Genomic DNA, 21,436 nt, shown 5'->3' with positions numbered 1-21,436 from the left:
TTCTGAGAACGTGAGAGGGATGGGGGATTCTCTCTCGGCAAAAGGGATAGCAGTAAAAGAAGAAGAAAAGGTTAAAAGAGAGAAGAAGGCGAAGAAAAAAGTCATTCGCCCATGGTCCGATGATGGTCAAGCAACGATATAATTTGGATTTGTTTTTTAGTTTTCTGTTTTCTATAGATTTTCAATAGGACCAAGAGGAACAGAGAGGAAAAAGCAACAGAAAGTGACTTTTATCCTATACGCGTCCCATTACTCGTTTTCTTTGATTTAAATTCACAGAACTGGCATTTTCTTTTGAGGGTTGCCTGTATAAACTATACTTTGCTATCTAAGCACTCGGCTCATTCAGAGCGCCCGCCAAGTGGACGATCTTCAGATTTAAGATCAATAGAGAACCGGGGTATCAGTAGAGTCTTTGTGTATATATCTGAAGGGAATAAAGAAAGATGGCAAAACAAACATAGCTCATGATTGAATATTTTTACACACAAACGCCAAAATGCTGTGTAATTCCCGATCGGGGTTGTCACCAAATAGCATTAGGAAAAAGAAAAGCGAGTTTAAAAAACAAGTAGTAGTAATAAATATACATGTAACACTAGCGTAGTAATTGTAGGTGCAGTGGCAATAGTAAAAGTAATAGTAATAGAATGTACTAGGTGGGGGATGGGGATGCAATGATGTTAAAAGAGTTGTCATGTTCATAAGAAACTGTTAGAACTTTGTAGGTTCAACAGGTGGCTGGAATGAGCGCATCATTTCATCCAATTGCTCCTCTACCGAAGCCTGCTTCTTTCGTTTGGCCTGTTGCTGCTGCTGCTCCTCTTCCTGTGCCGAATCCGCTATCATTTGGAGCAGACTAGGGAGTGTCTGTTGTGGCGCAAAGTAAACGTCCGTGGTCGACGCGTCTTTCCGTGAATGGATCGTCGAAATATGTTTGGCTCGATGGTTGTCTACATGTTGTTGCTGTTGTTGTTGCATTTGTTGTTCAGCACTGTCGATCCGTCGTCGTGGCGATCGACGTGGAACGGGTGGAGGGCTTGTTGTCGTAGTCGTAGTAGTTGTGGAAGGTGCTAAAGATTGCTTGCTAGCATCTCCATGTACGCCAAGTCCCATCAATGCCAACACCTGCTCTTCAATTTTCTCTTCATCTTCCTCTTCTTCTTCTTCTTCTTCGACATCTCGTCTTTTGTTGTCGTGTACATAAAAGCTCTTGCGATTGCCTTGTTTCTTGACAATACCCCATTCGACCGTGCCGTCGCTCATTTCACGCAGTTCCAACCCTTCCAGCTGTGGTACAGTCGGCGAGTCTCGGCTCTGGTAATAGTCATACAAGCTTCCATCGTCATAATAATTGAGTATGCTTCCAAGGTCGTCGGTCGCATCTTCTTCCTGGGTGCCAACCGTACTAGCACGTGTGTTGTCGTTATCATCTTGCTGCTTGCTGCTTCTGCTACTACTACTACCAGTACTGAGATCTGCATCGTCTTTTTCTATTTCCGAATGACGCGATAACAATGTTGGCTTTCTACTTGTTGGTTTGGATGACGGTGACTTTTGCAATTGACGCATTTTTTCCAACATGTCAGGTGGTAGAGGTGGTGCTGGACCCTTCTTTCTCAGACCAGCTGAGATGTCATCGCCACCACCTTGTTGTTGGAGTGTTTTCATAAAGTTGAGCGAATCAGGCGGTACGTATATGATGGTGCGTCGAACGACGCGTGATTTTGTCTTTTCACGTCGCCGGCTGCTGCTGCTGTTTGCTGAACTGTTGTGATGATTCATATTGACCGTCTTGGTCCTTTTACTACTTTTGCTTGCCTTGGCCAACAGAGTTGTTAAAAGATTTCCTCCACCACTGCCTTCACCATGATCCTCTGCCGCCGTGGTAAAAGGCGCATTGGTATTCGTTGTTGCTGTTGCCGTTGTTGACATACTGCTGGTCATTGTTGTTGTGGCGGTTAATTTTGTCTTTGCATCTTTGGAGGGTGTTCTTGTACCCACACTGCTACTGTGACTCGTGTTGTTGTTGCCTTGCTGATGTTCCATGACCGCCATTGCTGCACGGGACATGCCTCCTGTCTCGACAGTACCGTTGGCAGAAGAATGACGCGCTCGGTAATAGCTACCAGCACTGCTCAAGTTGCGTACAAGACCTCGGAAGGGTTGATGCGATCGACTGGCTTGTCGCAAGCTACCAAACAATCCAATTGCTTTCTGACCTGGTGTGGTGCTGGCTGTTCGTTGCGGCTTGGGGGTATCACTGGCGCTGCTGCTCTTGCTAGCGTCGTCGTAATTGTTGTTGTTGTTGTTGTTGCTAGTAAACGAAGCGAGTTTCCGCGTGGATGATGATGATGATGATTTGTGCATGTTCCATGGTGCCATCAAAGAGGGGGTTGAAGTAGAGGGTGCCAAGGTTTTCTTGTTGGATACATCAACCTCCTGGATTGACGGTACCGTAGGAGCCTCGCTGACAAGTGTCTTTTCGTCCTTCTTTGCTGTTGTCATGCGATGGATTTCGTCCATACTCATCGATTTACGCACCCGCCGTTTTCTCTCCGCCTGTTGCTGCTGCTGCTCCGCGGATAGCGAAGGGGTAGGTTCGACAGGATCGAGTTCTTTTTAGGTGATGATAAAAAGAAACAGGAGAGGAAATGAGTTTTTTTATGATTTCCACCCAATAGATACTTTTTTTGGATTAAGAAAAATTTAATTAACTTACCTTTGGCGGCACTATGGCTGCTACCCTTGAGTTTTTGCAACAATAACGATGGCTTTTTGGATACCGGTCGCTGTGGTGGTACCAGTAATGGTACTGGTGGTCGCAACTCGTCAGACGATGATGACTCTACGAATTGATCTTGGACATCAGCAGCAGTGTCACTGTGACTCTCGCGAGTGGGTGCCATACTCTTTCGCTTTTCAAGCAACTGCATCAATTCCTTTTCATCCTCCTCAGAAAGATGAACCGTTTGGCGCAATTGCATCATTGATAGTCGGTTCTCGTGAAGATGGTTTGCAAAGGCAGAGAGATCAAATCGACTGATTCGCTGCGTCTTGGCATCTCTCGTGGGTGCCATTGACTTTTTGCTGATACATTTCGATCTGGGCCTGCCTGCTGAAAAATCAAGAAAGAATGGGTCGTTGTCCGACGCTTCATCATCATCATCCGAGTCGAATATTGTTTTGCCCTTGCTGTTGTTGTTGTTGTGATGATGATTGAGCGCAATAGGTTGCATGATAGGCAGTGGTGGTGGTGTTTTGCTACGTGGAATGATGGGAGGGCCTGTTGCGATATCTTGGAAATCGTCCTTTGGATCATCATCGTGATAGAGTGAAGGCGTCATGGAAATAAACAAAGAATAATGAAAGAATGAGTAAAAGAAAGAGAAAGAAACGCAAGTTTGAGCAAACGGTTCTTAATGGGTGGAGAAAGAAAAATCCCTTTACCCCTTTATTCATTTGCCTTCCTCCGCTACCCAGCAAAAGGGGGGGTCGCCAGGGTTCATTACTGCTACGCGTGCTACTGCTTTTGCGTACCAGCGTATCCGACGCTGAAGAAGACGAGGTGGGCGAAAGCGGTGGAGTAGTAGTACTAGGTGTGGGTTTGGAGGCAGTCATTGTCGACAATGGTGGGCGCGTCGAATCGGTCGAACCCGCCGTCATCCAAGGCATGGACGGCATGGGTAAAGTGGAAAGACGTTCGGTGTCGCTTTTTCCATCTTGAGGCACGGACAGATCGGTAGGTGGGTCAGGGTTGAATTGGGTCACGATCAATGAAGCTCTGAAATCGCGTGGCAAGTCAATCTCGTCAAGCGGCTTGTAGATGGTTGCGCTGGTGGTCGACGTGACAGCAGGAGAAATATCTTTGGGTGGCGGTAGCGGAGGTGCAGCTGACGATGCTATTCCTGCAGCTGCAGCTTCTTCTTCTTCTTCTTCTTCAAGTTGCTCTTTTTCGTCTTGTCTCTTTTTTCTGCCGTATTTAAACATGGTTTGCGCAACACTCAAGTAGAAAAAAAAAAAACAAAAGAGAAGAAGATGAATAAAAAAAAAAGTTTAAATACGTTGAAGGTTACACTAATCAATAAAGCGATGGAAAGGTCCAGGGCACTCTTTATTTTTATTTTTTTTGAGTCTAATACTTTGTGGCTCTCGCAAAATGGAATCATTCAGACTTTCCCTCCCCCTCCCCCCCCACTTTTTTATTTGCCACCCTCATGTATCCTGAAACAAGGCAGGGCTCAATGATGGTATGTATAGGTAGTTAATGAATATTATTTCAATGCGCCAAGCTTATTATTGCGTCTTCAGTCCATTGTTTAGTACCCATCGTACAATACCCGAGTGGAGTTTTTTTCAGTCGAACCACATATTAACGTTCGGCAATCTTCCTCGTGAAATGCTCCTTGCCACGTGTCTCTTGTACAACAGGTTCAACTGGATGATAAAGCTGGAAAGGGTGACTCTACTAGTAAGTCGCCTTTCTTTGTTGCATAAAGATAGAGAAGGCTGTCATCATTCGTCTTTCTCACTGTCATGCGCCGTGCGGCTCATTGGTGTTTGTTGGTTGCGTTTGCTTGTATCAAAAAGTGAGATGTAACGATGAACAAGGTTCCGCAGATAGAAGCACCACCATTGCCCGTTGGCTATTGTCATTGTAGCCATATGCGCACTACTTGTTGCATATGTAAGCTAACCAAGTCGTAGTAGCCCCGACCATCGTTCAATCTAGTACTTTTTCTACCTTTTTGGGATGATGCAATACTGCCCATTACGGTATAAGAAGCTTCTGGAGTTTCACTTAATTACTGCATCACGTCTTGCTTTTTCTTTTATGCTAATATAACAAGTTCATATCATAACTCAAAGGAAAACATGCCGTCTTTCGTTTCTCTTCCTTGTTGATCTTTTGAGGCCTTTGAAATAATTGAATGCCGATCAATTTGCGGACTTTTTTTCTTTTCCACGTTAATAACAGTTCGACCCAAATCACGTTAGGCCAATCCCTCGTTCACCATGAATGCTAAGACTACTAGCACATACGACGAGCCAGCGCCAAGGATGGGATTGCATTTTCCTGAGTAGGGGAAAGCACAAAACCCGCTTCAACATCAAAGAACGCGTATGCCCCTCATTCTCCAGAATAGATGATATACAGTAGTAGTAACAGCTCACATAATTAATGCTTTTTGTCGAGCCGCTTGTTTTGGGGGAGATGAGTTATCATCGATAGGTATATGTACATGATGGACGTGGTGTCGTATTGGCGTCGAGCCACGAAGATTAATTGCACTCACTATTGAGAATAAAGTGGTGTTGAGTGGAAAAATGGAGATATGGTCATTAGAAGTATGTTAGGCACAAATATACTGTATATCATTGACCTTTCCTATGTTACCTAAAGAGTATATGCAAGTCCCTGGTACAGCGTAGACAGATAAATCATCACTAGTCGTTTACTAAATCCATACATTGTGAGAGAAATGAAGAAATATGAGACTTGTTTGTATGTGACCCACTAATGATTCACCAGCGCATAATCGACTACTAGTGTTATCCATCTCCCTTGGCAATTACTGATAATGTAAGACATACAGTAGGAGGGGCATTGATTTTCCGCAGTATGTACAAACAGTAAATGGCATATCACAGGTAGATACGATATTTATATTGGATGCTGTTGGAGTTCTCTACTTCTTTACTCGCCACTGCTAATAAAATCAGAGTTGCTGAAATACCGAAACGCTTGTTGTTTTGCGGATGAGTAGAGCAACACAAACTAGTTAAAAGAGGTGTATGTATACATAATAAAGTCTCCTCCGTCTGTGCCATGTTAACCCCATTCATTGCTTTAGCATTATGATAATGATGATGACCCCTCTGAAATCTTGACAGGTGGTACAAGTTTTGCTTTAGAAGAAAACTAATTTGTACTAGTGTCCATCGTGCAAGATATACAAGCTGTGTCTTGTTACAACAAAGTGGAAACAATATACGTGCCAAATTGGCAATTGAAAGCTGGAGAGAGCTCAGATGAATGAGTACACAAGCCATTGACTGTGTTGTAGATATTTAGTTCTACATGGAGCACTTAAAAGTTTCCATATTGCCAGTTCTCTCGCCTCTTATTTGATTAAACCTAAACAAAGAAGAAGGTTGTTCAATATACGTAGTGTGTGGCGCATCACACTGACCAGACATCTGTAGGACATGTCTATGCACAACCCTTTTATTATGTGGTACTGGAATACTTGCACCCCCCCCCCACGCGATATGACTGAACTTGGCATATCACTTGTTCCTAAGTCATTCGGGGTGTTCGGGGGAGGCGTGACATGGCTATATAAGAGGGGGGGGTATGCTTCTTTCTTTTGGTGGCGCACTATTCCTTTTATAACGCCAAACAATGGAGAAATATTTCATGAGAGGAATGGAGTTGAATGAGTGGGTCGCCCGCATGTTGAGCCATTTTGTTATTTAAAAAGTAAAAGAAGGGCAAGCGTGTTACCGAGTGTGTGTCGCTTGGTAATAAAAATAGTTTGGTTTTAAAAAAGCGATGGGTGATAATGGAAACAGTGGACATTCGCCGATTTCGGCTTGTACTCCCTCCCTCAATAACGACTTTTATTTGGTATCCTATATGATGCGCTCAGTCTAGAATTGCTTTTTCGACAAGACGCAACGTGTAACGAACTCCTCTTGAAAAAAAAAACATTTTCTTTGGGTTCAACAACGATCTCATTAGGGCTTTTTCTCTCTCTCTTTTTATCCCATTTGTTTTTTCGTTTAAGAAACAAGAGAAAAAACCCCACCCATCCCACTCGTTCCCTACTTTTCTTTATCCTCCCTTCCTTTTTTTCCGTACAACAAGAACAACAACAACAAAATGAAACTATCGACGCTTTCGCGAGCAGCAGCCTTGCTCGTGGCAATGATCACGGTGCCCTCGTGGGCCCAGGACGAGGGTGGTGGTAAGCAATTCTTTCTTTCTCGAAAATAAAGGGAGGGAGGGGGGGGGGGGCAAAAACTCAGATAATATAACGTGTCATATATATATGACCCAATTAGACTGGGGCGACGATGGTGGAGACGACTGGAGCGACCCCACCGATGATGGCTCTGGCGATATGGCCACCACAACCGACTATGAATACGAGCCTACGGCTACCGACGACGGTAGCGGCGAGTGGTGGGATACAACGACGACCGAAGAATGGGCGGCTACGACAACGAATTGGTGGGATACGACGACGGCCACAGACGAATGGTCCGATGCGACGACCACGACGACCGAGTGGTGGCAGACCGAAACGGCCTCCTCCTCCTCCTCCTCCTCATGGTCCGATCCAGCAGCTACTACCTCCTCTACCGACGACACACAGCCCACGGAGGATGCCACTGATTCTGCGCAACCGACCGAAACATCCCAACCGGACGATAATAACAACAACACCGGTGATGATGATGGCGGATCCAGCAATACCAACGCTATCATTGGAGGCGTCGTTGGCGGCGTCGGTGGAGCCGCTGTGCTTGGCGCCATTGCCTTTTTCATGATCCGGCGCTCTCGACGCGGCAAGGGCGATGTGGAAGAGTTCCAGCCACAGAACGAAGACGACGAGCCACGGACGTCGTGGTTCTCGGAAGGCACGTCGCCCAACACACCCGCCACGAGCATGTCACAGCCATTCATCCAGCAACTCCAACTAGGCGCCGGCGGCTCACGATCCTCCATGCCTCCTCCTCCTGCACCGCACCACGGAGCGTCTTAAAGGACATGTGTCTTTTTTTTTTTTTTCGGTTTACGGTTTATGCATCCATTCTCATCTCACCCACCTTCTTCTTCTTCTTCTTCTTCATCTTGTGTGACTAACCCCACCCCCCCCCATATATACTCTTTCTATTACCTCTTTCTTTCTTTCTGTAACTCTATCTATCTCGTATCTCGTATCATCCAATAATCCAACCCCCACAGTGACGACCACAACAGACACCACGCGCGAGCGCAAAACATCCTTTCCCCTTTGGTACTGTAACTACTACTTTAAACTTTTACTCTTACTACTTTTACTGCTACTACTACTACTACTACTACATCATCATCATCATCATCATCTGCTACTTTTACCACTTATTGACTGATCTCCCCAAAACGCACACACACACAGACACAATTTTTATTATTTTTATTATTCTCTAGAAAATAACATCCTCATCTTTGTGATCCAAAATATCGCTATTCAATTGACCGGACTCATGCGCTGCCTGGAACATGGGCTCGTCATGACCACTACCATTATCATCATCATCACGTTCATGTTCAAACTGTTGCCACTCGGCCTCGGCTGCTGCAGCCTTGTCCTTCTTTTTGCCTTGGACCTTCTTGAGACGGAAAAACTCTTCACGGTCCTGCTCATCCAGTTCAGAAATAATGTACTTGATTGTGTTTTCGTATTTCGGAATAATGACGTGTTCGATCGCATTGACACGACGGTTCGTGGCCTTGATCACCTCGTCCAAAATCACAAAGGCTGTTTGCAGACTGGCCAGCTCGATGAGCGTTTCCACTGCTTTTTGGTAGACTTCTTTGGCTTTTTGCACATGCTGGCCACCACGTCCGAGACCGGTGAATTCAAAGGCTGTTTTTTTTTGGGGGTTGTTCAAGTTTGGAGGGGGGGTTTGAGTCGGTTATTCGTGAGAATGTCTTTATGTGGGATCACTTACCGTTTCCGCCTTCGACATACATTTCGAACGTGGGGAGCATGACACCTTGATGGAATGGGGAGGGGGGTTTTTTTTTTAGCTAACCACTCTAAAGTGTGGCGGTTGGGGGGCGGGAGAATGAAGGTGTTTCTTACCTGAAACGTTTTCTTGTTTACAGCGAACGCGTAGCTGTGCCTTGGTGGAGGCTTCACGGATTTGGTAGCTCACGTCACCGGCCATATACTGCACCTCTGCAAGTGAGAACGAAGCTGCTTGCATCACGGCACCCATTTTGCGCTTAAGCTAAAACACCCAAGCAAGATAAAAAAAACGAGTTTGTCAGTTCTTGAAGAGAGGTTGTGCATGTGAATCTGTTTTTTTGGGGGCATAAGGGAGTAGTAGTAGTATGTACCTCGTCGATTTGGTGGGTGATGGTCCTGAAACGTTTGGTGAGGGCTTCGGCCTTGCGTTTCAGCAATGAGTGGCCCGTTTGCGCTCCTTTTAACTTGGTTTTCATGGTCGTCAGGGCCCTGTAGGATGTGCGTTTTATTAAGCAAATGAGCAGGAGCGTATATGCTCTCTCTCGTTGATGTCAAAACCTTACATGCGAGTAGGGAAAATACTGATTCTCTGGTTGGAACCGGACATGGTTTTTTCCTTTGAGGCTAGCGAAAGAGAAAGAAAAGGACAAAAGAGAGAGAGAGAGAGAGAGAGAGAGAGAGAGAAAAGGGATGGAGACAGAGAGAACGTTTCATCATGCACCATCATCACCTTAATACATATACACAAAACAGTCATCAGGTGCCCTCCCACCTACACTGCTCTCTGCGAGCAAAGCAAGCAGACCGACGCTACGCCAAATGCAGAAAGTCAGAATTTGTTTACAATGCTCACGACCCCTATAGCAGTAGTAGCAGCTATCCCGTCATCACACACAATAATGTAAGATAGAATGTCCCACTTTCCCCCAGTCCAGATGGGCCCGGATGTGTCAAGTCCAGGTTAAAAGATCTCAGTCATGGCCCCACACTAAGAGAAGCCCTTTTCTCTCCTTGCCCGTTTCCCCAAAACATTTCGTTTCTGTGTTTACATCAACAACAACAACAACACATGCTGCTTCCTTACGAGCTCGCTGCCTTGATTTCGTCTCGCTTATCCGCCCGTGATATTTACGAGTGCATGTTTGTCTGTCAAGCATGGCATGCGGCTTTCACCCCTTCGTTGTACAAGCAAATCATCATCCGCCGCGACTCACACGTCCATCAACGCATTCTGTCGTCACAGACTGAGCTCGGACGCTGTGTCCATCAAATCATCGTGGATGACGGTGTCCTCTCCTATAAAGACATGCAGCGCCTTCAAAGCAAGTGTCCGAGCCTGGAAGCCATCCATTTCCGATGGTGCACACCGACAATGCCCATGTTGATCAGCCTTTCTCCTGCGACGACCACTACTACAATGATGTGCATGTTAATGTCAAATCGATATTTTTATCGCTCGCCTTTACCTTTGCTCTCAGCCATCCACGGGAACCATCTCTCACAGCTGTCCTTGGAATGTCACGAGCCAGCCTCCTGGAAAGATATTCCGCCGCCAGCGAGCAACGGCGACATTGCCGACTTGCTGAAATACACACCCCATGTCCAAAACTTATCGCTCCGTGGATTCTTTCCTACATTGCATATCCATCATCTCGACGCGATTCATGTGTGTTGTCCCAACTTGGCCAACTTGGAACTCACAGGTCTTGGTTCCATTGAATGCAACGAGACAGAGCTTTTCCGAATCTCGCACTATCTACAACGAGATCATCAACAACAACTGCAGCAGCAACAGGATGACGATGACGTTGAGCTGCGGACAATGCGTCGATTTCGACTCGTCTATCCACACGGATGGCACTCGCTTTCCACTTGGCTGGAATATATCCTAGTCCGCTACAAACAGCTGGACGTGCTCGAACTAGAAAACACCGGGGCCTTGCCAATCCAATTCCATCCAACCGTCCTTTTCTTTCTCTACAGTGGCATGCAACTCCCGCGTCATCTCAGCAAAGTTTCCTTCATCCATCTGGGCGCTACCAACATCCAGCGACTGCACCCACCGCTTGCCCGGCTTCCCCACTTGACCGATGTCTGTATTCGCGACCAAGGCATCCATTATTTCTTCAATTTCGGCGGACTCATCAGTTGTATCCGCTACAGCGTCCAGCACCTGTGCATCCCTTTGCCAGCCTATGCCACAGCAGGTCATTACGAACAACTGCAACACTGTCCTTGTCTGACAGAGCTGACATTGGAATTGAATCGACACGAACTGGTTCGGCTTGACCTGGTATTCATGAATTGCAAAAGGCTCAAGCGCCTCACACTGATGCGTACACAACTGACCATGGATATGGTTGAGCAATTACGACCGACGGCTTACCTGTACCACACACACGATCTCTTGCTAGAGAAACTTGCATTGGTAGAGACTACGATGGACGGTGAGGAAGCACTCGATCGACTGCTGACCTATCTGCAAGAGGTTGTGGATCTGCATCTTGTCGATTGCACCTTGAAGCATGATGACAGAAGAGGATGGGCCGTGTTCAGGCTACCCGAAAGAACGTTCCGGTCCCTCCACATCGTCAATGCGCGTATTTGTTTTGATGATTTTGTCAAGCGCATACCCGGTATACCGAATTATCCCGTGACATTATTTGGATTCAAGCATGAGATTGGCAACACAAAGAACAACAACAACAACAACAGTAGTAGTAGTCATAAACGACGTCGTCGCACACGCATCCAATGGTGGGAAGTGCCGGTAGGATCGCAGACAGAACACATCCATCGACTGGATCCGGAATATGATCCACATGAATGCTCAGGCATTACTCAAGTCTCAGAGCTCGATGCAGTCTTGATGGAACAAGTAGCAGATGATCCGTACGACCAAGGACGGCTTACTGGGAAATACAAGCGGTATGCTCGCATGATTACGTTATCAGGCTTCATCACCCTTCATTGCGCTAGGATCAACGATTTGCAATTGAATCATCGTATCATTCGATGATGATACACATAGATTCCCGCTCACAACACAAAATAAAAAATAAAGAACTCCCTCTTTCTTTTTGTCGATCTATTAATTTTTTTGTTCAGTCAGTCAGTGTGGACAGGTGTCATCTGGTTGGCGCCAATGTGATTGGATCAGGAACGCGATTTTCAGGTGCGGCGGAGATTATCATCTGCAAAAGCTAATAAACGCGCCGTATCTCAAGAGGACTGCCGTCGCGCCAAGGTCATGCCGGCAAGTAGAGAGTCCACGTTGTTGAGGTGCTGTATCATGAGAAAAAAAAAACAAATGGGCTAACACACTTTATGAGACTGAGCAGAACAACCTTTTGAAACCGGAAGGAAAGAGAGAGAGATTTTGGATAAGCAAAAGTAAACTATGGAGTCGCCCAGTTGTTGTTGCGGGCTTTATCATTGAACGGGGGGGAGGAGCAAAAAAGGTATAGGAGAGATGGGTAAAGAAGTTAACCAACATAGTAGTACTGCTACACTTGATATACTGGATCGAATCATACAAAATCCATGCTGACAATAAAAGTGGCCTTTATTAAGGGCGCTACGCCGGACACGATAAAAGACACACTGTGCTTCGTCGGGAATACAAACAACCAATAGACCCAAAACGCCCTTGAACCCTCTACAACTCCAGTCGCCCCCAAAAGGGAAAAGAGCGCCAGCTTTCTTTTTTTTACTTTTTACCTTTTTCTTCACCTTATAATTTTTTTTTATATTGCCCCTGTACCTGCCATTCGGGTTGCTTTTACTTTTAATTACACCCAGCGTTAAACCTTTTAATTTCAAGTTGCAATCTCGATGACTGAGGACGAACACGATTGGAAATGCGTTCAATGTTTTGGTGACAAGGGCGATGCCGATGACATTACTGACGGTAATTGTTTTTTTCTTCTTTCTTACTGTATAAAAAGAGAGAGAGAGAGAGAGAGAAAAGAAGAACAACACACCAGAGAGGGAGTGTGTGTGCGAATAGATTTGAATTGAACACTTGTTTTGGGATTGATTATCGATGGTGGAGTAGCTTTGGAGGGAAAAAAGAAAGGATACAAAAGGGACTGACTGATAATCGATTCTTTTCCTTCTCATGGTTGCGACGTTGATGATACTATCATTAAATAACCAGCCGATCTTATTACTGCGGTCGAGTTTGATCCTACCGGCGATTATCTTGCGACGGGTGATCGAGGCGGCCGAGTTGTTTTGTTTGAGCGTAACGACGATGTATGGACGCAAAGCAAAGAGTGGAGAAGGAGTGTTGGCGGGGGGAGAGAGAGAGGAGAGATGTGGAGACTACACGCACAGGCTCAAAGAAAGATCTAACTGTGGGGTTTCGATGGGTGGATGATGGTTGACGACATATGGAAAAAACCAAATCAGAAACAAGGCTGTGAATACAAGTTCCATACCGAGTTCCAGTCGCATGAAGCAGAATTTGACTATTTGAAAAGTTTGGAGATTGAAGAAAAGATTAACAAAATCAAGTGGTGCAAACGACAAAACTCGGCTCATTTCCTGCTATCCACGAACGGTAAACAACAAGAAGCGTAAATGAAGATGGTGCACAGACACGCTATAGCCTATATAACACGTGAATTCTGTTTTTGTTTTACATAGACAAAACAATCAAGCTTTGGAAGGTGTTTGAAAAGTCGCTCAAGGTAGTGGCCGAGAACAATATTCCCACATCAGCTTCTGCAGCATCACCACCATCACAACAACAACAACAACAACAGCACGGTCCTGCACTTCGTATACCAAAATTAACACATCACGACACAATCATTGCTGCTGTTCCCCGAAGAGTTTATGCCAATGGTAAGTTTTTTTTGGTGCCGACGGAAGAAAGAGAACAAGAGATGGATGAAGGAGGTGGAGGGGGGGAGGGGAGATTATAAAGAACAGGCACGTGTCTATATAATAGAGACAAAGAGACAAAGAGAGAGAGAGAGAGAGACTAAAGACCTTTTCCCTCATTCTTCATTTGACTAGCACATACCTATCACATCAACTCCATTTCCATAAACTCGGATAGCGAAACATACTTGTCGGGTGATGATTTACGGATCAATTTGTGGAACCTTGATATATCGGATCAGAGCTTCAGTAAGTCTCTCTTTTTCTGCTTTCTTCTCGATCCCCCTCCTTCTCCCTTGCTCTGTTCCTGTGCTGATCAATGAAACCGGAAAATGATGCCATAAGATATTGTGGATATCAAACCAGCCAACATGGAAGAATTGACCGAAGTCATCACTGCTGCTGAATTCCATCCGATACATTGTAATATGTTCATGTACAGCTCAAGTAAAGGTGCCATCAAATTGAGCGATATGCGTGCATCCGCATTGTGTGATCAATACGCTAAAGGTAAGCAAATGACCAGGGAGGAGAGGAAAAAAGGATTTCAAGCAAAAACAGAAAAGAATGATGGCGTACGACTACTTCTTTTATAGTTTACCAAGAACCCGAAGACCCAGCAAGCCGATCTTTCTTTTCTGAAATCATCTCATCCGTTTCAGACGTCAAATTCAGTCAAGATGGCCGATACATCTTATCCAGAGATTACTTGACCTTGAAGATCTGGGATATCAACATGGACCACAAGCCTGTACAAACTATATATATCCATGACCAGTTACGCAGTAGGCTGTGTGACCTTTATGAGAATGATTGTATCTTTGACAAGTTCGAGTGCACCTTCAGTGGTGATGGCAAGTAAGTAGTAACACAAAAGGATGTGTGTGTGTGTGTGTGTGTGTATGATATACGAAAGCTTAACCCTTGATAAAACACCGAAATTAGATCCGTCTTGACTGGCTCCTATAGCAACACATTCCATATCTACGACAGTGAAGGCAAGACGGACGTACCGTTGCAAGCGGATAAAGGCGCATTCAAAACCGGTAGACGTCCTGGAAGCAAACAGAAATTGGCAGCAGTGTCGCGTGACAATAGCAGTAGTGATGAAAATGATGCATTTTCGTTTGGTCTTGATGAACTCAACTTTAACAAAAAGATATTACATGCCTCATGGCATCCACAAGAGAACACCGTTGCTGTGGCTGCCGCAAACAATTTATTTGTATTCAAGTAAGTCTACCTCTCCCCTTTACTTTTACTTTGACAAGCAAAAACGACTGGTTTTTTTTTTTTACTAATTTGACCCTCATAGCGAATAATTTATTGCCTACTACTACCTAATAATAATAATAACATTAAAAACAAACGACAACAACAAATGGAACTTACTGAATGTGACGTGTAGGATCAACGAGATGTGTCGAGAAGGGAACATGTAGAGGCTTGGTCACGCCACATTGATGCACGTTTGGTGTCGCATAAAATTATACTTGAGCATGTGCCCCACTCGATGTTGCTAGTGCAACCAAGTATACATTGATTGCCTAGTAACGTTCTGGTTACTATGTTGAAACAACGAGACAACACTAGCCTCGGCTCTACGTTATTGCGAGAGAAACATGTTTACTTGACTACGCTGCTGCTAGCTACTACACTGATGCAGGATCGAAAAAGTCGACGCTGCAGTCCAAAAACATGGTTTCACTTTGATGCTCACGTGACATAACAAATCGCGATAACAAGATGCATATGTGAAGCAATCTCGATTCTTCTGATGTTCTACATGATGCTATTATGGAAAGAAGAATTTTTCTCTACACAGGCTGTGTTTTTATTTTTAACGTACTCAATGTATACTGTAGCAGTGGTATATGTAGTAGACATCATCTTATGAGTCAATCAAGCTATTCTCCCGCTTTACAAAGCGCAACTTGAACGGTGGTGGGGACATGACTGCACCGGCGTCACGGCCATCATCAAGATCCGGTAAACTGCTATCTGCCGGAGGCTTTATGTCACATCGAGCAAGCACATTTGTTAACAATACGAACATTTGGACTTCGGCCTGTTTTTTACGAAAAAAAAATTCATGTGAGTATGTATGGTTTTTTTGAACAGAAAAAACAGCGTAAATGTAACATGCCAAACTTCTACATCATTTACTTACCAGATGCATTGCAGGACAAATACGTCTGCCCCAACCAAACATGAAATGGTCCCGCTCTTGTACTTTGCCGGCAGCAGAAGATGCCATCGTTTCAGTGTTATTCAGAAATCGAGTCGCAATAAACTTGTCAGGCTCTGGATACCGTTCAGGGTTTCTATGCATGGCATAGGCAGATGGCAATACCAAAACACCTCGAGGGAAAAGGTAACCTTGATAATATACTTTTTGCACAAAATGAAAAATAGGTGTGTGTGATATTATTAGCAGCAGCCTTTCGCATGATCGTGTCTTGTCTGATTGTGGCAATAGATCAGAGAACGGAGAAAGACTTTACCATCCTTTTCGACCAAATGAGGTAGAGTGACATCATTCGTCCCTCTAAATCGCATGGATTCTTTTTGAGCTGAGATCAATAAGGGGAATGCATCACGCTCTGAAAAGTCAGGGAGTCGACCGTGCTTGCCAATAAATGCATCCACTTCTTCGCAAAGCTGTTTGTATACATCTTGATGGTGTAGCAGGATTGCTAATAGCCAACAGGAGGCATAGCCCACATTGGTCGCTGCGCCTGCCACCATATCACCTTATGATGTGGCCACCCCACCCACCAAAAAAAAAAAAAGTTACGGTACTGGCTTTGTTAGTCTAGCTTTCCCCCTGAGTAAAACAGAAAAAAAAGTTTAAGTTTTGAGTTTTCTTTTTTTTTCACCTGCAACGACCCATAGATCTGTATCCTTTAACTCAAGTGCATCCTGCTGGCTATACAGAGTCTTCATCATACACTCCTTGTCGCCTTCCAGGGCCTGTCGAATAAGTCCACGCAGGAAAGGATCTCGTTTGGAAAGGAAATCACTCAGCATCTTGCTTTTTTTACGACCCGCGAGTTTGTTGATCAAAGACATGAACGGCAGAAACCCGTCGATATCTTTGTGTGTTCCAATCAACATGTTGGTCTGATCGGTAAATTCCAGAGCCGACTGTAGACGAGGATCGTCATCTGTCTCGATTGATGTCCCGAACACGGTTTGGAATACATAGTTGACCGATGCTCGACGGAACGGCCGTAAAGGATCAACGCCGTCATCATTGCTAGTAGCCGACATAAGTTCCGTGACAAGTCTGGTTGCTTCACTTTTGATGAAACCCGTGTTTTGAGACACTGCCAAAGGGGAGAGTGCTGTTGAAGCCGCTACTGCTCGCAAGCGTCTCCATCTTGCGTTCGCATTACCAAATGCAATCCCACTATATTTTATATCAGCATTTGCGTTTCTCTTGGTGGAAAACCAGCACACTTTGTGTTTGAAAAAAAAAAGATTTTTTTTTACCTGTTATCTCGAGAGTAGTAATGAGTACTTTTCACTTGATAAGGTCTATTCGAAGCTGTAGCACCTTTGGTGACAAAAAGATAATGGACAATAGCCGGATCGCTCACAACTATCCATGGCTGGGCTCCCATCTGTACTCGAATCACCGGGCCTAGTTCGTCATGCCACTGCTTCAGTTTATGAGCTTGCATGCTTATGAAATTCAAAAGATGACCTATTTAGCAGAATGGGTTGTTGCAGTAGTCCCTGGATGAGTGGTACATATTGAAAGCATGTACATGTATTGGATAGCATGCAGTTTGTTGTCCCTTTTTCACTCACTCACACTTTCATATCCTTCTCGCTGTTTCTTGTTGTTGTTCTCCTCCCCACAAAATTCTAACTTACCAATATACGGGTATCGACCTTCTTTAGGAGTGGGTATAGCATCCAGCGCCTTTTGTGTGTCACTGTCGTAAGAATTTCTTGTCATCATATACAATAAGGTCGCTGTACTAAGTACCGCTGTCGTAATTAGCGGTAGGCGCTCATGGGTCCATAAATCATTTTGAAGCGTGGCCATCTTTATCGTTTCCTCTCCTTCTAGTTTTTTTTAACAGCTGACTATATATAGCATGTTATCCGATTTAAAATATCAATATTGATTTTTTAAAGCAGTAATGTCAAACATGAATTATTGTTTGTTGCTTGTATGTAGAGAAAAAGAAGTGACTTACAGCTAGTGAGTAAGCGTAATAAACCGTCACCTCTGAAAAGAGTTTTTGTCAAAATCCAAAATCCTTGCATATACATATATATATATATATACAGTCAACCCGCGTTAACGTCAACCCCCGATAGCGCCAACAGATTCGCTGGTAACCTTCCAAAGTTAGCAGTTAAAGATTTTGCCTATTCTCTACCCCCGGTGATCGTCAACCCTCGATATGGTCAACACTTTTGCTGGTACCTTGAGGGTTGACGTTAACGGGGGTCGACTGTATATATCTTTTACGATTTAAGAGTCTCTCCTGCAAGCGCGGCGCTCTACAGTACTTAGATATGGCCTAGCATTATATTCGTTCACGAGCTTGATTGTACAAAAGTCTAGAATGATAGTTTTCTATTGTACGTACGTTATTAAGTCATATATACTGCTCATGGAAAAGGCCCCGCGGTCCTTATTTTTTTTTTTCTTCGCCACTATTGCAACACGCAGGTGATATACTATAATGTAAAGCCACAATCACCACAAGCATTCTGAACTTTAGCGGGGCGAAAAGGGATATAACACAACACATACTGTTCGGTTTGGCTGGCTGCTACTTCAGCTATAAAGTCATCTCTTTATTAAAAAAAAGTATGGATAAAAAAACGTATATCATATCGACCATTTACATTTCCTAATGACCTACTACTGACATGATACATGAGTGCGGACCTGTCATCCAAAACAAAAGCTGGAGTCACATCTTTGTGCAGCAACAGCTGAGTGTAGTACACGGTGACAGGTTATTAGGGTTTGCGCATTGCATGTCTATAAGCAAGAAGAGGAGGTAAGGGCGAATTTAGGAGAAAACGTGCAATATACTTGATATTCAAATATATGCACATATCGCAAGTCTGGCATGATCAAGATATTCTAACAATCTCGATATGTATACAACAGGTTATTATTTATAAACCAGTCTTCAAAATCTTATTATTATAATATGCTTTAAGACATTTACAATAGGGGTGTAGGTAGCTGGTAAGGAGATGTACGCCTTGCACTAGTATTCAACATATGATATAATTCTGTTGTTGGAATCTTACCTTCGACTTGAATCTGTTGTACATATGTATAGGAGATACAACCGTAAAAATATCGACAGTTGAACAATGATAACATTATTACATCAACGATATTTACAACAACCTTACGACAATTATGTTAAATATGTCCTCAGAGTGATTTTGTGTTAACCTGTATATATAAGTGACGTACAACGACACATCCTGGACTCTCTACGATGGATGGTATCCACAACCCATGTCCAACATCGTCATATATGGAAGGACGGAAACCACTGATGTTGAAATAACGAAAATTTGGTAAGATGAACATGGAATGTTCCTGCAGTGTATCATTAGTATAAACTGCTCTTGATCATAGTACGACAGGCAAAATGTCAATAGCTGGTGTTGCATTTGACTTCACAGTAAGGTGACATTATATTTTCATGCAGTCGATTATTCCCTTTCTCGGGTCGCTAATGACAGTTTTATTGTTTGCTTTAATTGTATATATCTCTTGTCTTCCCTTTCTTACAATTCCGAGGCCGCTGTGCTTTCCCTCTTCTTTTGAACGGCCCACAGCAATAAACTATTTCTGAGGTTTAAACACCTCCATACAAAAAAAAAAAAATACCCTGCAGATGCGGTAACGAATAAACAACAGCATTCAGGATGTCTAGATTATATAACTAAAGTCATCCTGGCAATAGCAACATAGTGAGCAAAAGCTAGTTCAGTCTTCCTTACTCTCAAAGAAAGAAAAAAAGAGATGCAAACGAATTATTGAAAAGTAATATGCAAAAGGCAACCATGACTGAATCAACCCACACTTGTGACAAGCATTTACTGACGTGAGTCAGCAGGAAGCAAAGGTAGTCTAGGAACGAGGAGCTCAGGAAGAGCGCAACACAGATCTTTCTTCTTTAAATAGTGACAAGTGATGCGTGTGTCAAACCTCGAACGTTCCAACAGCTTTCCCTTGAAACGAAAACTCCGTAGAGTGAAAGCGCATTGTTACGCAACGATTTGGCCAATTTACTTGGTACTCAAAGTGCACAAAGGGATGGCGAGCGAACAAGGTGATAATCGAGCAACGCATTACGTGCAAAAGGGTCGAAAGATGTACAGTAGGAAGTCATTGCTTATAATGTTACTCTTCTGATCGTCCCAATGGATTTTGAACGCTGCTCAAAAAGAACTTTATCAGCAGCAATGAAAGCCAGTGAAGGGTGAGTCAACTTCACTAGCGGCAGCGTATACTTACCATGAGCGGACAGCTTATCTGCGGCAGCACATACATACTTGGATAGAGTATGAATTCGGAATGGATGGATAGAGGTTACACGGCGTAGTTCAGAGAACTGTTGGCGGATGGCGAAAATTATAAAGCAACAGTAGACAAGCACGCTTCACAATAAAAGATAACGATCTTTGATACACTGCAGCGTTGGAGTCAAGTGTGTGTTGTATCTATTCCCGCACACCGCACATGCAGTCAAAAGATACTAGCAAAATGGAATCGTCTGTGGACTACGCTTTATACTGTTTATCTTGTTGGGTGAAATGGAACTGGCTGCTGGGAGGATCGTGTCCTATGCCGTAGAATCTGTTAAGTTGCTTACCGTGTCAGACAATCCTATATTGCCATTTTATTGCTCACAGAAAAGCATTTCTTCCGTAAATCTACATGCTCATTCACATTCGTGTCTTTGTTTTCGCTTGACACGGTGCCGTGCACGGACCCCTCACAACCAAGCGGCGACAGCATCGGAGGTACAGCAGCCCATGGTAAGAGACACGTACCACTACCGCCGAAGCACGCTTGTCTACTTGACCATCAAGTATACCACTCCTTTCATTTCCTTTGGTGCTGTATCTTTTGTTATGCCATAGTACGCAGCCCACAAGTTGATACGCAACCCGTTATCTGGGCCAATGAGAATTCACGGGGATTTGAAGTCCCGAACGAGAAAAATGTCTATATAAAGCGAGCAATTTCGCCTTTCTTTTTTCTCTTCTCTTCAGTTCGTTTTGGTACAGCTTTGGTCTGTAGTACAGATGCGCTGCTCTGTGCCATGATCGGGTCATTGCTTGTGCTGGCTATTGTCATAATTCTTCTGATGATCGGCAGATTCAGTGGTCCGCGCCCTGAAGAAAATTTGCAATATATACCAGTGGGAATGTGGTCATATACTCCGGCAGCCGATCGTGAACCTTCGGGTGCATGTGATGCCAACGGTATATGTTGGGATAATTGAAACGAACTTTTTTTTTTATACACAAATAAGAAAATGATAAACAAAATAAAAATATATTTTTTTTTTCGCACTTTCCGCATAAACGTTTTACCGCTTTTGCCTCGCCTTTTTTTTTATGTGCACGACAAGTTCCTTTTTCTTTTTTCGCGAACAAAAAGCTAATTACTCCCCCTCCATCCATTCACAGCTCCGTGCTAAACCAAAGCGGGGAACAGTGACAGTGGCTCTGTATCGTAGCCGAAAGTAACACGATCACAATGCTTTGGCACTCTTTTTCACTTTCTGTGTTCGCCT

General features: G+C 44.1%; 6 protein-coding genes across 6 annotated transcripts; 3 read left to right on the top strand and 3 right to left on the bottom strand.

The window, feature by feature from the left end:
• Positions 1–448: 448 nt before the first annotated feature.
• On the bottom strand, positions 449–3,999 carry BDB00DRAFT_823605 (uncharacterized protein). The gene is made up of 3 exons (XM_053123555.1): positions 3,451–3,999; positions 2,723–3,311; positions 449–2,618 (listed from the first exon to the last, which is right to left on the bottom strand). The coding sequence occupies exons 1-3, from the start codon at positions 3,988–3,990 to the stop codon at positions 715–717; spliced, it is 3,033 nt and encodes a 1,010-aa protein (XP_052979605.1). The 5' UTR covers positions 3,991–3,999; the 3' UTR covers positions 449–714.
• A 2,666-nt stretch (positions 4,000–6,665) lies between these two features.
• Positions 6,666–7,914, top strand: BDB00DRAFT_376341 (uncharacterized protein). The gene is made up of 2 exons (XM_053117131.1): positions 6,666–6,971; positions 7,069–7,914. The coding sequence occupies exons 1-2, from the start codon at positions 6,887–6,889 to the stop codon at positions 7,770–7,772; spliced, it is 789 nt and encodes a 262-aa protein (XP_052979604.1). The 5' UTR covers positions 6,666–6,886; the 3' UTR covers positions 7,773–7,914.
• Positions 7,915–8,068: 154 nt separating this feature from the next.
• On the bottom strand, positions 8,069–9,418 carry BDB00DRAFT_823594 (D subunit of V-type ATPase). Its single transcript, XM_053123554.1, has 5 exons — positions 9,308–9,418; positions 9,116–9,233; positions 8,859–9,006; positions 8,725–8,769; positions 8,069–8,639 (listed from the first exon to the last, which is right to left on the bottom strand). The coding sequence occupies exons 1-5, from the start codon at positions 9,349–9,351 to the stop codon at positions 8,197–8,199; spliced, it is 798 nt and encodes a 265-aa protein (XP_052979603.1). The 5' UTR covers positions 9,352–9,418; the 3' UTR covers positions 8,069–8,196.
• Positions 9,419–9,813: 395 nt separating this feature from the next.
• On the top strand, positions 9,814–11,763 carry BDB00DRAFT_872444 (uncharacterized protein; the record flags this gene model as incomplete). Its single annotated transcript, XM_053126953.1, has 1 exon — positions 9,814–11,763. One exon carries the CDS (start codon positions 9,814–9,816, stop codon positions 11,761–11,763), a length of 1,950 nt encoding a protein of 649 aa, XP_052979602.1.
• Positions 11,764–12,578: 815 nt separating this feature from the next.
• BDB00DRAFT_763745 (WD40-repeat-containing domain protein) lies at positions 12,579–14,871 on the top strand (the record flags this gene model as incomplete). The annotated part of the gene is made up of 8 exons (XM_053119418.1): positions 12,579–12,660; positions 12,904–13,001; positions 13,158–13,308; positions 13,395–13,595; positions 13,770–13,883; positions 13,980–14,144; positions 14,231–14,492; positions 14,580–14,871. 8 exons carry the CDS (start codon positions 12,579–12,581, stop codon positions 14,869–14,871), a joined length of 1,365 nt encoding a protein of 454 aa, XP_052979601.1.
• Positions 14,872–15,444: 573 nt separating this feature from the next.
• On the bottom strand, positions 15,445–17,874 carry BDB00DRAFT_376282 (cytochrome P450). Its single transcript, XM_053117130.1, has 7 exons — positions 17,846–17,874; positions 17,517–17,732; positions 17,130–17,343; positions 16,514–17,046; positions 16,139–16,387; positions 15,805–16,025; positions 15,445–15,702 (listed from the first exon to the last, which is right to left on the bottom strand). Exons 2-7 carry the CDS (start codon positions 17,689–17,691, stop codon positions 15,526–15,528), a joined length of 1,569 nt encoding a protein of 522 aa, XP_052979600.1. The 5' UTR covers positions 17,692–17,732; positions 17,846–17,874; the 3' UTR covers positions 15,445–15,525.
• Positions 17,875–21,436: the final 3,562 nt, after the last annotated feature.

The sequence above is a fragment of the Zychaea mexicana genome (assembly GCF_025766255.1).
Source record: "Zychaea mexicana strain RSA 1403 chromosome Unknown BDB00scaffold_37, whole genome shotgun sequence".
NCBI lineage: Eukaryota > Fungi > Mucoromycota > Mucoromycetes > Mucorales > Lichtheimiaceae > Zychaea > Zychaea mexicana.
The sequence above is the reverse complement of the archived record's forward strand: the minus strand, read 5'-3'. Positions and strand labels throughout refer to the sequence as shown.

Excerpts from the sequence above, each read along its gene's own strand:
- BDB00DRAFT_823605 (XM_053123555.1), bottom strand. The coding sequence starts at position 3,990 with ATGTTTAAATACGGCAGAAAAAAGAGACAAGACGAAAAAGAGCAACTT. Across the intron at positions 3,312-3,450 it reads GAAGGCAAATGAATAAAGGG|GACGATTTCCAAGATATCGC; the intron begins GTAAAGGGATTT and ends GATGATCCAAAG. Across the intron at positions 2,619-2,722 it reads CAGCCATAGTGCCGCCAAAG|AACTCGATCCTGTCGAACCT; the intron begins GTAAGTTAATTA and ends TCACCTAAAAAG.
- BDB00DRAFT_376341 (XM_053117131.1), top strand. The coding sequence starts at position 6,887 with ATGAAACTATCGACGCTTTCGCGAGCAGCAGCCTTGCTCGTGGCAATG. Across the intron at positions 6,972-7,068 it reads GGCCCAGGACGAGGGTGGTG|ACTGGGGCGACGATGGTGGA; the intron begins GTAAGCAATTCT and ends TGACCCAATTAG.
- BDB00DRAFT_823594 (XM_053123554.1), bottom strand. The coding sequence starts at position 9,351 with ATGTCCGGTTCCAACCAGAGAATCAGTATTTTCCCTACTCGCAT. Across the intron at positions 9,007-9,115 it reads TCACCCACCAAATCGACGAG|CTTAAGCGCAAAATGGGTGC; the intron begins GTACATACTACT and ends TGGGTGTTTTAG. Across the intron at positions 8,770-8,858 it reads TAAACAAGAAAACGTTTCAG|GTGTCATGCTCCCCACGTTC; the intron begins GTAAGAAACACC and ends CATTCCATCAAG.
- BDB00DRAFT_376282 (XM_053117130.1), bottom strand. The coding sequence starts at position 17,691 with ATGGCCACGCTTCAAAATGATTTATGGACCCATGAGCGCCTACCGCTA. Across the intron at positions 17,047-17,129 it reads TACTACTCTCGAGATAACAG|TGGGATTGCATTTGGTAATG; the intron begins GTAAAAAAAAAT and ends TATAAAATATAG. Across the intron at positions 15,703-15,804 it reads TTTGTCCTGCAATGCATCTG|GCCGAAGTCCAAATGTTCGT; the intron begins GTAAGTAAATGA and ends CGTAAAAAACAG.